At 45.1% G+C, this 13,039-nt stretch overlaps 1 protein-coding gene across 1 annotated transcript; it reads right to left on the bottom strand.

Moving 5' to 3' along the window:
• Window positions 1-10,690: 10,690 nt before the first annotated feature.
• Window positions 10,691-11,688, bottom strand: LOC307195736 (geranylgeranyl transferase type-2 subunit beta-like; the record flags this gene model as incomplete). The annotated part of the gene is given in 2 exon segments (XM_079940123.1): window positions 10,691-11,283; window positions 11,286-11,688. Coding segments are annotated over 2 exon segments (993 nt in total). The 3' UTR covers window positions 10,691-10,693.
• Window positions 11,689-13,039: the final 1,351 nt, after the last annotated feature.

The following is a 13,039-nucleotide window of genomic DNA, read 5'->3' as shown; positions in this document are numbered from 1 at the left end:
TCTCGTGGTATCAGTCTCAAGGGCTGTGGAAGCAGAGGACCTGAGGGCACATTCTTGCTATACAGTCAACCGTCTAAGCCAGAAACCTGGGGTGGGTCTTCCTTGACCTATCCCTCCCCCTCCTCCCTCCACAGCCGGCCAGTCACCAAGTCCTGTCCATTCTGTATCTTGAATCACTTGCCTCCCCTGCTTCTCTCCACGGCCACATCCTGGCTCAGCCTCCATCACCCATAGCCTCATACTAGTCTCCCAAGGGGTCTCCCTGCCTCCATATATGGGGTCAATCCATATACAGTAAGTCCCTTACATATGAACCTTCAAGTCGTGAACTTTCAAAGATGCGAACATGCCTTCGAATGTCCCATCGTGTAAGTTAGTTCACGTGTCTGCATACATTGTCACGTGCGTGCATCCTCTACGAGTGGTTGTGCTTTTGTGTACTTTATCGTATAGCCTACAGTAGTACCGTATCTTTATTTCAAGCCCAGGATGTCCGGAAGCAAGCGTAAAAGCAGCAGTGAGGGCTTCCCTGGTGGCGCAGTGGTTGAGAGTCCGCCTGCCAATGCAGGGGACACGGGTTCGTGCCCCGGTCCGGGAAGATCCCACATGCCGTGGAGCGGCTGGGCCCGTGAGCCATGGCCGCTGAGCCTGCGTGTCCGGAGCCTGTGCTCCGCTGCGATGGGAGAGGTCACAACATTGAGAGGCCCGCGTACTGCCAAAAAAAAAAAAAAAAAAAAAAAAAGCAGCAGTGATGTAGCTGGTATATACTACTGTACTTTTCAAGGTGCTGTACTGTAAGGTTAAAAATGTTTATTTTTTATGTATTATTTGTGTGAAAGGTATTATAAACCTATTACACTACAGTACTATATAGCCGATTGTGTTGGTTGGGTACCTAGGCTAACTTTGTGGGACTTGCGGACGTGCTGTCCGAACAGAACTCATTCAGAGGTAGGGAACTTACTGTAAGGGCTCCTTTGAAAATGCAGATTCAACTATACCGCCCTCCTGTTTAACACTCCTCAAGGCCTTCCATCACCTGTAGGTTATAGTAGAGGCCCCTCTTCATCACCCTGCAGCCCCCTCCATGATGTAACCTGGTTATCCCAGCTCAGAGCTTATGGCCTCTAGAAACCTGCTCTGCATCCTTGCTCTGCGCTCCACCCCAGCCCCACTCACTCCTCCAGGCCCCCCGAGCGCCTGTCTCCCGAGCTTCCTGGACACCCCTCAGTGGATGGAATTTCTCTCTACGTCTACCTCATCTTCCAGGCTGACCTCGCTGTGGATGAGGGCAAGCTCTGTTTTTTTCCTTTATCTCCAGCCCAGGACAGAATCTGTCACAAAGCAGGCATTGGCTAAATGCTTGTTCCTTGGTAACATGGCTGGAGCTCAAGGTGGTTCTAAGGGTACTGGACTTCCATCTATGTCCCGTAAAAAGCTCCATTTAGATTTCCCCAAATATCTGATTCAGATTTCATGCTTTAAGGATGGTTACATTATTTTGCATATTGTAGTGTAGAATAGATTCAAATGTGTTACCGACAAACACGTGACACACTGCCGATCGGCAAGCTAAGCGTGTGGCAAAGAACAATTATCTTCGTGAAGACTCTGAATAAATCTGTCATTTGTTGGTTCCTTAAATCCCAAGGTTATAAGGCTGGTTATTTTTAAAAATTGTTACAGTGTACTGCCATTTTTCTGTGTGAATTAGGAATTTCTTATTACAATATGACCGAAGCAAACGGTGGAAATAAACGAGACTGAGACTGACTTCAGATGGCAGGGGTTTCCCACAACTACAGTTCCGATTTTTTCTCATTTATGAAAACGGCCTGTAATCCTCACTGGCTGGTTTCACAGTGTGTGAGTACCAGAGGTCTGAGGTTATGATGGAAATGTGTACCGATGAAATGTACCGTCAGCCCCGGGATATTTTAGGGCTTTCCCTAAGGCGTTGTTTGAAAGATGGACTTAGCCATTTTTTTTAAAGTTTGGAAACTACTGGCCAAGGGGAAGCAGGGTGCTGGGCTGAGGCTCCCCAGCTCTCAGTTCCCAAGGAAACGAGGCACCTGCCCAGGACTGGGCCGAGAGGGCCGTGGAAGAGCTGAGGGAACTGGGAAGAACTTAGAGATCTGCGGAGGACCGGGGAAGATCGGGGAGCAGCTCTGCGTCCCCTCTGGGGGATCCCTAACCTCCTCCAGCACCCTTAACCTCGAAGGTCTGTAGGTCGGCTCAGTGCCTGCTTCACGGCGCCGGCTGCTCTGCTGGAGGGCAAGTGATGGGGGAACAGATGCTCACAGCCTGTGTGCTGCCTGCTGGGAGGTCAGTCCCCGTCCCTCCAAATCTGCAAGGGGACTTCTGAAGGGACGTGGGGAGAGGAAGCCAGGCCTCAGGCTCTTTACGGGAACCTGTTGGAGCTAAGCAGAGTTCAGTGGCTGCCAGCTCTTGGGGCCAGCACAAAGAACCCTTCCTCCCTAGACGTCAGGCCAAGCCACTGCTGTGGGCTAGCTGTCCACCTGGGCTAGCCCTTCCCCTGGTCCCGGGAGTTTCCTTCTCACTCATTTAACAAATGGAGATTGGCTCCTTCTCTGGGGTTTCTGCAGCCATGCTCGCCCAGGACTCCCTACATACCACCCTAAAAAAGTCCTTCCCTTGGTTCTGGTTCCCCCTCAAGCTACTGTCCTATCTGTCCCTGCCCTTCATACTGAAACTTCTTGAAAATAAGGATTCTCCATCCCTCCAACGTGTCACCTTCCCCCCAACCTAACTGCGCCTGGTTTTCCCCTGCTGCACCAATGACATCTTCCTCAAAGGTCACCGGTGACTTCCTGGTGTTAAAGCCCAGCAGCTTTCCGTAAGCCCTGCATCCTCCCTGACAACCGGCTTCCACCGCCCACCGCCATCGCGCAGACACTGTTTATGTTGTGACCTGACCTCCTGCTTCCCCCTCTTCCTCCCTGACCACTTCTAGCCAGTCTCCAAGGACTTTTCTGCCTCTTGTTCTTCTCAGAGAAGGTGGCTGTTTGCTAGGACCTGCTGGAACGAGGTACCACAGGCCAGGGGCTTAAACAGCAGAAGTTTATGTTCTCAGACCTGGAGGCTGGAAGTCTGAGGCCACAGTGGCAGCAGGGTGGGTTTCTCCTGAGACCTCCCTCCTTGGTGTGTAGACGGCCGTCTTCTCCCTGTGTCTTCACATGGTCTCTCCTAAGTGTGTCTGTGTCCTGATCTCGTCCTCTTATAAGGACCCTAGTCTTACTGCATTAGGTCTCCCCTTCATGACCTCATTTTGACTTAATTACCTCTGTAAAGGCCTTATTTCCAAATAGAGTCACAGTCTGAGGTTCTGGGGGTTAAGACTTCAACATAGGGCATTTGGGGTGGGGGACATAATTGAGACAGTAACAGTGATCTTGCAGATTAGTTTCTTGACCCTTTTTAACGTTACTTCCTACACCCATTTCTAAAGCGCGTGTATTATTATTGACTAAATGCTTTTGTCAATTTCATTTTTTTAAATTTGTTTTGCAATTTCTTTTTTTTTTTTGCGGTATGAGGGCCTCTCACTGCCGTGGCCTCTCCCGTTGCGGAGCACAGGCTCCAGAAGCGCAGGCCCAGTGGCCATGGCTCACGGGCCCAGCCGCTCCGCAGCATGTGGGATCTTCCCGGAGGGGCACGAACCCGTGTCCCCTGCATCAGCAGGCGGACTCTCAACCACTGCGCCACCAGGGAAGCCCTGCAATTTCATTTTTTAAATTACAAAAGTAATGCCCCTAGTGAAAATAAAGTGGAGTAATTCTCGAGTGTTTGAAGAAAAGGTTAATCAGAGGATATGATCTCCACGTAAATAACTATGTCTGAAAGTTCTTTTCTGAGCTTTAGGGTCAAATTCCCAACTTGTTTTCAAGCGCCTCCCTGGGACGGCTGGACCATCACACACACAAGCACCATCCTACTCCCCATCTTTTCACCCAAATCCCCAACTCTTTCAATCACTTCTCCCCTCAGCCCCACTCCCTGTCCAAACACTTTCTGGAGCCCAAATGTCTGCCTTTCAAGCATATTTTGTGAGACTCAGTTCAAAATCGGTGGGACTCTTTGTCAAAAGCTATTAAGAATTTCAAGACAGTGACAGCAGAGCACTTGTTTTTTATTGACATAGAGTTGGTTTGCAATGTTTCAGGTGTACAGCAAAGTAATTTGGTTATATATATATATATATTCTTTTTCAGATTCTTTTCCATTATAGGTTATTAAAAGATATTGAATAGAGTTCCCCATGCTATACAGTAGGACCTTGTTGTTTATCTGTTTTATATACAGTAGTTTATATCTGCTAATCCCAAACCCCTACTTTATCCCTCCCCCACTTCCTTTCCCCTCTGGTAACCATAAATTTGTTTTCTATGTCTGTGAGTCTGTTTTGTAAATAAGTTCATTTGTATCATTTTTTTAGATTCCACATATGAGTGACATATGATATGTGTCTTTCTCTGTCTGACTTACTTCACTTAGTATGATCATCTCTAGGTCCATCCATGTTGCTGCAGATGGCATTATTTCATTCATTTTTACGGCTGAGTAATATTTAAAACTGAGCCCAGGGCCCCTCAGAGAAGGTCACACATCCTAAAGGGGGCCAGCCCCTCTCCAGTGTCCCCTCCATATCCCGCTGAGTCCCACCCCCATCAATGCCCTGGGTTTCCACCAGGGCGTCCTGGGGCCTCACATCCATCCCCCTTCCCCTCCCACCCATCTGCCCGGTGACGCCTACCGTCACCATCTGCACATGGTATACTTTGCTCAAAGCCTTTGGCATGTCCTCACCTCCACACTGGGCACAGCTCTCCAGGACAGCACTTTAGGCCCTGATTTCCTGACTTAACTCCTTCTCATGCCTCATCCGGACACACAGCGTGGCGTGAACGTTCTGATCTCTCCCCTGACTGTCCTCCGTGCAGCTCGCCCTCCAAGCCCTGTCTCTCTGAAACCCTACCCTCTCCATCTGTGTCAGTGCAAACTCTCCAAACGCCAGGGCCTCCCTCTTCCAAGTGTTTCCTGGCCTCTGACCTCGGTCTGATGGCTTCTTTCCGGTCAGCCCACACGTCCTGCAAGGGCTGGTGTGCTTTCGTCCTTTAAACCTCCCGCTCGCCCAGGGCCAGGCTCTATTTCTGTCTCCTGAGGCTCAGCGGGGCTGGTACCCTCGCACAAGGCTACTTGCACTGGCAAGCGGTGGCCTAGGGCTGCGCCCGCTCCACCTCCACAGTCTGGCTCAGAGGCCGTGCCTGTCCCTTGCCTTGTGCTGCCCCTGGTCCTGCTGCGTTTCTCCTGAACCCGCACTAGACAACGAGCTCTTTGAAGAAAATGCATTTTTCTCCTCTTTGTTTTCTTTGAGGTGCTTTGTTTGTCTCTACCTTCAGCCCGCATGTTGCTGTGAGGGAAACAGGAAGTTTTGAAACACTGGGTTAGCCCAGGAAGATGCAGTGACCAAATACATTAGCTTACATTTAAGGATTCTTTGGTGTGACAACAGCCCTTTTCAAAAGCAATGTCCTTTGGGGACCATTTAGGGAATGTGAATTCGTCAGTCACACTTAGGAATCAGTAGATTCAACTCTGTGCTGGTTGCCAGCCTTCCTTCCAAATGAGAGCCCTGCCGGGGGGATCTCTGGTCCGGTCCCGCCACTCTTACCCTTTTGTTGGATTTTGCGTTAAGCACTGTCTGCACCTCACACTCCCCCTCCCCCGAGGCTAGGCTAGGAGAAAGCCAGGTTTCTTAGTCTCCTGATATTTCTTTTCTTCTCACTGGATCTGGGGGAACCAGCTTCTTCCAGAGCTTCTGTGAGGCCCACATGGGAGTGGTTCTCATCTCTCCTCCTTTGTCCCTTAGGACCAGTGATGCAGAGTGAAAACTGAGGGGGGTTAGACAGAGGGCAAGTGGTCAACAGGAATTTAGAGGGTATGGGACTTTCCTGGTGGTCTAGTGGTTAAGACTCCACGCTTCCAATGCAGAGGACACGGGTTCGATACCCGATGGGAGAACTAAGGTCCCACATGCCATGCAGCCAAAAAAATTAAAAAAAAAAAAGATGTGCAACAATTAAATACATTGTAAAATAATATTTAATGACATGGAAAATGTTTATCATATATTATCGAGCGAGGGAAAAAATGGATTACAGAGCAGAATGAGTAATAGAGTTCCATTCTTATATTTTTATATTTAGATAAATATGTATGTACTGTACTTTACCTGTAGACATTTGGGAAAATACTTATTGCAAAAAGGACAACAAACTTTCCAAAGATATTCACCAAAATGTTTTCAGTATCTGGGTAGCAAGTTTTGACTGAAACTGTCTTCCCTTTTTAAAAATTTTCTCCGCTTACGGTGTGTTACTTTAGGACATGTGTGTTTTGCATGGAGCTGGAAACTTGCAAGCAAATCTGCATCTGACACACGGGCTTCCTTGGCTGGCATCCTCTCCTCACCTCACCTCTCACGATCCCCACCCCCCATGCTGTCCAGAGAAAGAAGAGGAAGTAGTACCACCAAAGGCCCTTCCCTGCGGTCTGCAGGCATGTGATTGCCTTGCGGGGCGAGAGCTTAGTCAGGGGTGCACCACTTCCCCTCCTGGCGGGAATTCGGGAATTCCAGGGCTGAGGTGGTGATGTGATTTGACCTGTGAGGGTGTGACCGCTGGGAGGAAAAGGGAACTGAGCTGAGCTGTCCTGATTCCCCCATCTGGTGTGGTCACCACAGTGCCCTCCTTACTGGAGTTGCCTTTTGCCATGCTTGGGGCTGGATGACAGCCCAGGGCTCCCTGGCGGTTCCCTTCCTGGGACCCTGTGAGGTAGGGGCAGGGAGTGATGGCTCAGGGGGGGCCCACCACCCTGCCAGCCAAGGCCCCTCCCTGGCCCTCTAGCTCTCCTACTCCAAAAGTCCATCAGCCGCCCTGCTCCCTACCTCTTCTCTGCCCACCAGGAGCTAGCCCACGGTGAGCATTCTAGAAATGCTGGCTCCGAGCTCCACCCTGATTCCACACTGCTCGTCACACCTCTGCTGGGACAGAGATCTCTCCCTAACTCCGGCCCTCTCCCTCCCGCCTTGCTGGAAATCCAGCCTAAGGGACAAGAAGGGAGCTCACTTCAAAGAACACCCCATCCCCACATCTCCACATGCCCCAGCTTCAGAAAAAAGGAATGGGGAGAGAAAGCATGAACACAATGAAACCAAACCCAGAGCATCTGAGGAGGTGGACACTGCGTCCTACTTGCCCCTGACGGGCCCATCGGAACTGAGACCTGCCCGGGTCCGTGCTTGTGCCCCTCATCCTGCCTGGACAGCCACCCCCCTGACTTCCTCTGTCCCCTTTCTGCACAAAGCTTCCCAGCCCACGTCAACTCATGATAGCTGCTCGCGCCAGGGCTTATACTACGATTTCACTGTTCATCTGTTTATATCTCCTCTCCTCCCAGATGTAAAGCTCTTGGAGGATTGAAAGCAATTCCTGGACGCAGTGAAATGCACTGGTCTTGGGACTGAGACCGGGGCAAACGCCTGGCTCAGCCCCGTGGTGGTTCTAAGACCCTGGGTAAGTCGCTGCGTCCAGGCTTGGTTACCTCATCTGTCAATCGGGCAGCAATCATCTCTACCTGGTGGAAAGATGAAATGAGACAACAGGTGTAAGCATTCTGGTCATTTAGTTATTTCCTGAACATCTGACAGCTTGCCATCCTTCCCAATACCTTCCCTTTCATGTCGTAAATGTTCAATACATGTTTGCTGATTGAGTGACAGATCATGAATTCCACTCCATTCCTCCCTGCATCTTATCTGCATATCTCAGAGTTGGCCCTTAGGACTGTGTCACAGAAGGGTTTGGATGTATACCTCGATAGCCACCAGAAATTGGAATTAAATATTACTGATTTTTACTTAATCCATCTATAAAGTGGTCTAAGGGTTTTTTTGTTCCATAAGTTTATTACACCCAGAGAAAAATATCATGAAAATAACATGTTCGAGAGAAACTCTATACCAGCCAGTCCTAATGGAGTAGGACTTGTATGACCGACCGGTAGTCTCTTCCACAAAAGAGATTTAAGAGAATGGGATCTATTCAATGGAAAGTAGTGTGCGGGTCAGGAGATTGTCCAGAAACAGATGGCATACCCAAAAGGGGTACCTGGAAAAGCGTTTGTTAAAATGCATTTTATTTACAAAAGGTAGTGAGAGACTAAAAAGGAATGTGAACTACTCTGTGTTACAATGATGGGGAGTTTTAGCTCTCCCAGACCTGAAGGGGCCAAGGAAAGGAGGAGTGATTGGTACCCAACAGGACCTGTGCCTGCCTGAGGGCCACCGATATGAGCTGCTGTCTCCATCAGAGGAACGCAGACCTGCAGAGAGGGAGCTGGTGGAACCGACAGCCCGACTTTCCTCTCCACTTGTCCTCCAGTACCTGCTGGGCTTTCCATTGGCTCGACGCAGCCAAAAGCCGAAAGGAAGTGGGCTATGTTGGTAATCCACGGAGGTTAGTCCCTAGGGCACAAGAGTTGGGTGGACATTGAATCTGAAAGGCAAAGCAAGAATATCCAGCATGATAGGAAAAGCGAAAGAAAAGTCAAAAGAAATTATAGTAAATAAGAAAACCACCACAAAATAGATGCTAGAAATGAATCCAAATATTTTAGTAATCACAATAAAAGTAAATAGATTAAAGAGACGCTCAGATTGAAAAAAACAAAATCACAGACTATCACAATGTCCATTTAAAGGAGATAAGCCTCCAGCATAGAGATATCAATAGGAGGAAAATAACTAGAAAAAGGTATAGCATGTAAATATTAACAGAAGGAAGGCTTCTCTTATAATATTAGTATCAAACCTGAGAGAATTGAAGGTGGAAATTTTTCATGTAAATGAAGAAACAAATACACCAAAAAGATATAAAAATCATGAAATCATACCTATTTAATAGTATAATCTTAAAATTACAAAGCTAAAATTGATGGATTTACATGGGAAAATTGACAAATCTATAATCACAGCAGGAGATTTTAAAGCATATCTCTCAGAAACTGAACAGATAAAGCAGACCTGAAATTAAGGCCCTCCAAATTTGAAAAAAAAACACAAACATTTAAAACAGACTAACTCTAGGGGGTAACATTTAGGCTCCTGCACTTGTCAAATAGATGACACACGTTTTTTCCAAGCACAGATGAAACATTGTCACAACTTGATCACGCTATAGGCCACAAAGGAAGTCTCAACAAATTTAACGATTCAACATCATAAAGGCCCATGTTCTCTGAAAGCAATGCAGGATTAGTGATTAGTAGAAATCATCAATAAAAAGATAGCCAAACCACTTCTCCCACGTATATTGAAACTAAATGGCACAGTTCTAAATACGTCCTAATTTAAAGAGAAAATTCAATGGAAATTATAAAACATTTAAAACTAGTAGTTATGAAAATTCAACATATAACTCTTGGAACGCAGCTAAAGAAGCAGTTACGGGGAAAATCAGAGCCTTTAACGTGTATATTAGAAAACAAAAAAACTAAATTAATGAGCTGGGAGTTCAGCTCACAAAGCTAGGAAGCAACAATAGTGAATTTAGGATTTGTCTTAAGGAGTGTTACATTTCAGTGGGATGACATGTATATACGTATATTTTTCTATCCAACATGCAGCAAACTTATAAGATGCTCTTTTCTGTTGCTGTAGCTGTTATGCTTACTTTGACTTAGCACATAATAGCTGCTCAATACATTCCCATTTTTTTTTTAGCATCTTGATTGGAGTATAATTGCTTTACAATGGTGTGTTATCTTCTGCTTTATAACAAAGTGAATCAGCTAAACATATACATGTGTCTCCATATCCCCTCCCTCTTGCGTCTCCCTCCCACCCTCCCTATCCCACCCCTCTAGGTGGTCACAAAGCACCGAGCTGATCTCCCTGTGCTATGTGGCTGCTTCCCACTAGCTATCTATTTTACATTTGGTGGTGTATATATGTCCGTGCTACTCTCTCACTTCGTCCCAGCTTACACTTCCCCCCTCCCCGTGTCCTCAAGTCCATTCTCTACGTCTGCGTCTTTATTCCTGTCCTGCCCCTAGGTTCTTCAGAACCATTTTTTTTTAGATTCCATATTTATGTGTTGGCATATGGTATTTATTTTTCTCTTTCCTTTTTTTTTCAATCTTTTAATTCCTATGGGGTTGATCAATTCTTTATCAGTTAACATTCTCACTGACAAAAACCAATTTATATTAACTATAGTTATATATAACATATCAAGGGAGTACATGGGAAAATCAGAACACAAAACTTCATCAGCTAAATAGAGTTCAACTCAGTTTGCTGTTATGGGGACAAACAAGATAACATAACAGCAACTCAGTTTGCTGTTATGGGGACAAACAAGATAACAAATACACTGAAGTATAAACAAAATATTACACTCAGAGTAACAGCATTCCAGAAGAAAATAGAAAGCTGAAGATACAATAAAGGTCTTTAATTCACAATATGTATAATTATATAATTTATTAAAATCAACATAATTCGTGTATAAAATATTAATATGGCAGTCATAAAGTTTGTTAAGCACTTCAAATACTGAAATGTTAAAACAGTAAAACTACACTAAGCAACTCTTGCATCAAGGGATCTAATCTAGCTCACTAGTTCAGGCTGAATGTTCATTCTCCGAAGTATTTCTTCAGGCATGCAAAAAACAGGGCTAACAGGTTTAATCTGTTCTTCTCCCAAAAGTGACAGTCCAGCAATTCCAAATAGAGTATGAAAAGGAACTACCATATCTCCTGGCCTGTCTGCAAATCCTCCCGTTTCTTCATCTTGACATGCTGAAATGAACCAGCGCAGATTCTCTCTGTCAATCCAATGAAGCCTTCCAATTATCTTTAGGGAAGCCAACACCCACCAAGAATAGCATACATCTGGTAACTTCTCTGGCCTTCCACTGAGTCCACCTAATGGAAGCTGTTGTTCACAAAGCCACCAACCAAGTAAATCAGAATTTACTCCATGCAACTGACTAGTAATAGCCAGGAATCCTGTGCAACAATAGATCTGCCCAGCATGGGATTCAGAACCTGACCTGCAACCAAGTCCACCATCAAAGTTCATACATGATAAAACAAATTCGATTGCCTTTTCCACATTAATAGCATCCAGCTTCCCCAACAGAGCCAAAGTTGCCACCGCACAAAAAGAGAATCTTGTATCCATTTCTCCCCAAAAACTCCAGCAAAAGAACCATCTTCTTTCTGTAGACTCTGAATATATTCTACAACTTTATTTACATCAATAACATTAATACTATCATAGAGAGTAAGAATCTGGACAGCACTAAGAGTGTACAAAAGATGAGGATCATGTCCAATACTAACACTTATTCCACCACACTCGTGTTGACAAGACTTAATAAATGTCAGAATTTCTTTTCTATTCATGTGATGTAGCTGTCCCATGAGATCCATTACAATCAGACCCCAATAGATGCCACTCATTCTCAAATATTCAGATATACAGTATTCGTAATCATCTTTCTTTGAGCCATAGGATGCTATATAATCTGGATGCTTCTGCACTAATAGGGTGTCGGGTGCATCTGACTTGATAATAAGATCCTTCTGTGGTGTGCCCATGTCTGAGAGTGAAAAGAGCTATTTTTCTCTTTCTGATTTACTTCACTCTGTATGACAGTCTCTAGGTCCATCCACCTCACTACAAATAATTCAACTTCATTTCTTTTTATGGCTGAGTAATATTCCATTGTATATATGTGCCACATCTTCTTTATCCATTCATCTGTTGATGGACATTTAGGTTGGTTCCACGTCCTGGCTATTGTAAATAGAGCTGCAATGAACATTGTGGTACATGACTTTTTTGAATTATGGTTTTCTCAGGGTATATGACCAGTAGTGGGATTGCTGGGTTGTATGGTAGTTCTATTTTTAGTTTTTTAAGGAACCTCCATACTGTTCTCCATAGTGGTTGTATCAATTTACATTCCCACCAACAGTGCAAGAGAGCTCCCTTTTCTCCACACCCTTTCCAGCATTTATTGTTTGTAGATTTTTCATTCTGACTGGTGTGAGGTGTTACCTCATTGTAGTTTTGATTTTCATTTCTCTAATGATTAGTGATGTTGAGCATCCTTTCATGTGTTTGTTGGCAATCTGTATATCTTCTTTGGAGAAATGTCTATTTAGGTCTTCTGCCCATTTTTGGATTGGGTTGTTTGTTTTTTTGATATTGAGCTGCGTGAGTTGCTTGTAAATTTTGGAGGTTAATCCTTTGTCAGTTGCTTCATTTGCAAATATTTTCTCCTATTCTGAGGGTTGTCTTTTCGTCTCATTTATGGTTTCCTTTGCTGTGCAAAAGCTTTGAAGTTTCATTAAGTCCCATTTGTTTATTTTTGGTTTTATTTCCATTTCTCTAGGAGGTGGGTCAAAAAGGATCTTGCTGTGATTTATGTCATAGAGTGTTCTGCCTATGGTTTCCTCTAAGAGTTTTATAGTGTCTGGACTTACATTTAGGTCTTTAATCCATTTTGAGTTTATTGTTGTGTATGGTGTCAGGGAGTGTTCTAATTTCATTCTTTCACATGTAGCTGTCCAATTTTCCCAGCACCACTCATTGAAGAGGCTGTCTTTTCTCCATTGTATATTCTTGCCTCCCTTATCAAAAATAAGGTGACCATATGTGCGTGGGTTTATCTCTGGGCTTTCTATCCTGTTCCATTGATCTATCTTTCTGTTTTTGTGCCAGTACCATACTGTCTTGATTACTGTAGCTTTGTAGTATAGTCTGAAGTCAGGGAGCCCGATTCCTCCAGCTCTGTTTTTCTTTCTCAAGATTGCTTTGGTTATGTGGGGTCTTTTGTGTTTCCATACAAATTGTGAAATTTTTTGTTCTAGCTCTGTAAAAAATGCCATTGGTAGTTTGATAGGGATTGCATTGAATCTGTAGATTGCTTTGAGTAGTAGAGTC

Source organism: Stenella coeruleoalba, assembly GCF_951394435.1.
Source record: "Stenella coeruleoalba genome assembly, chromosome: 13".
In the NCBI taxonomy this organism is placed as follows: domain Eukaryota; kingdom Metazoa; phylum Chordata; class Mammalia; order Artiodactyla; family Delphinidae; genus Stenella; species Stenella coeruleoalba.
The sequence above is the reverse complement of the archived record's forward strand: the minus strand, read 5'-3'. Positions and strand labels throughout refer to the sequence as shown.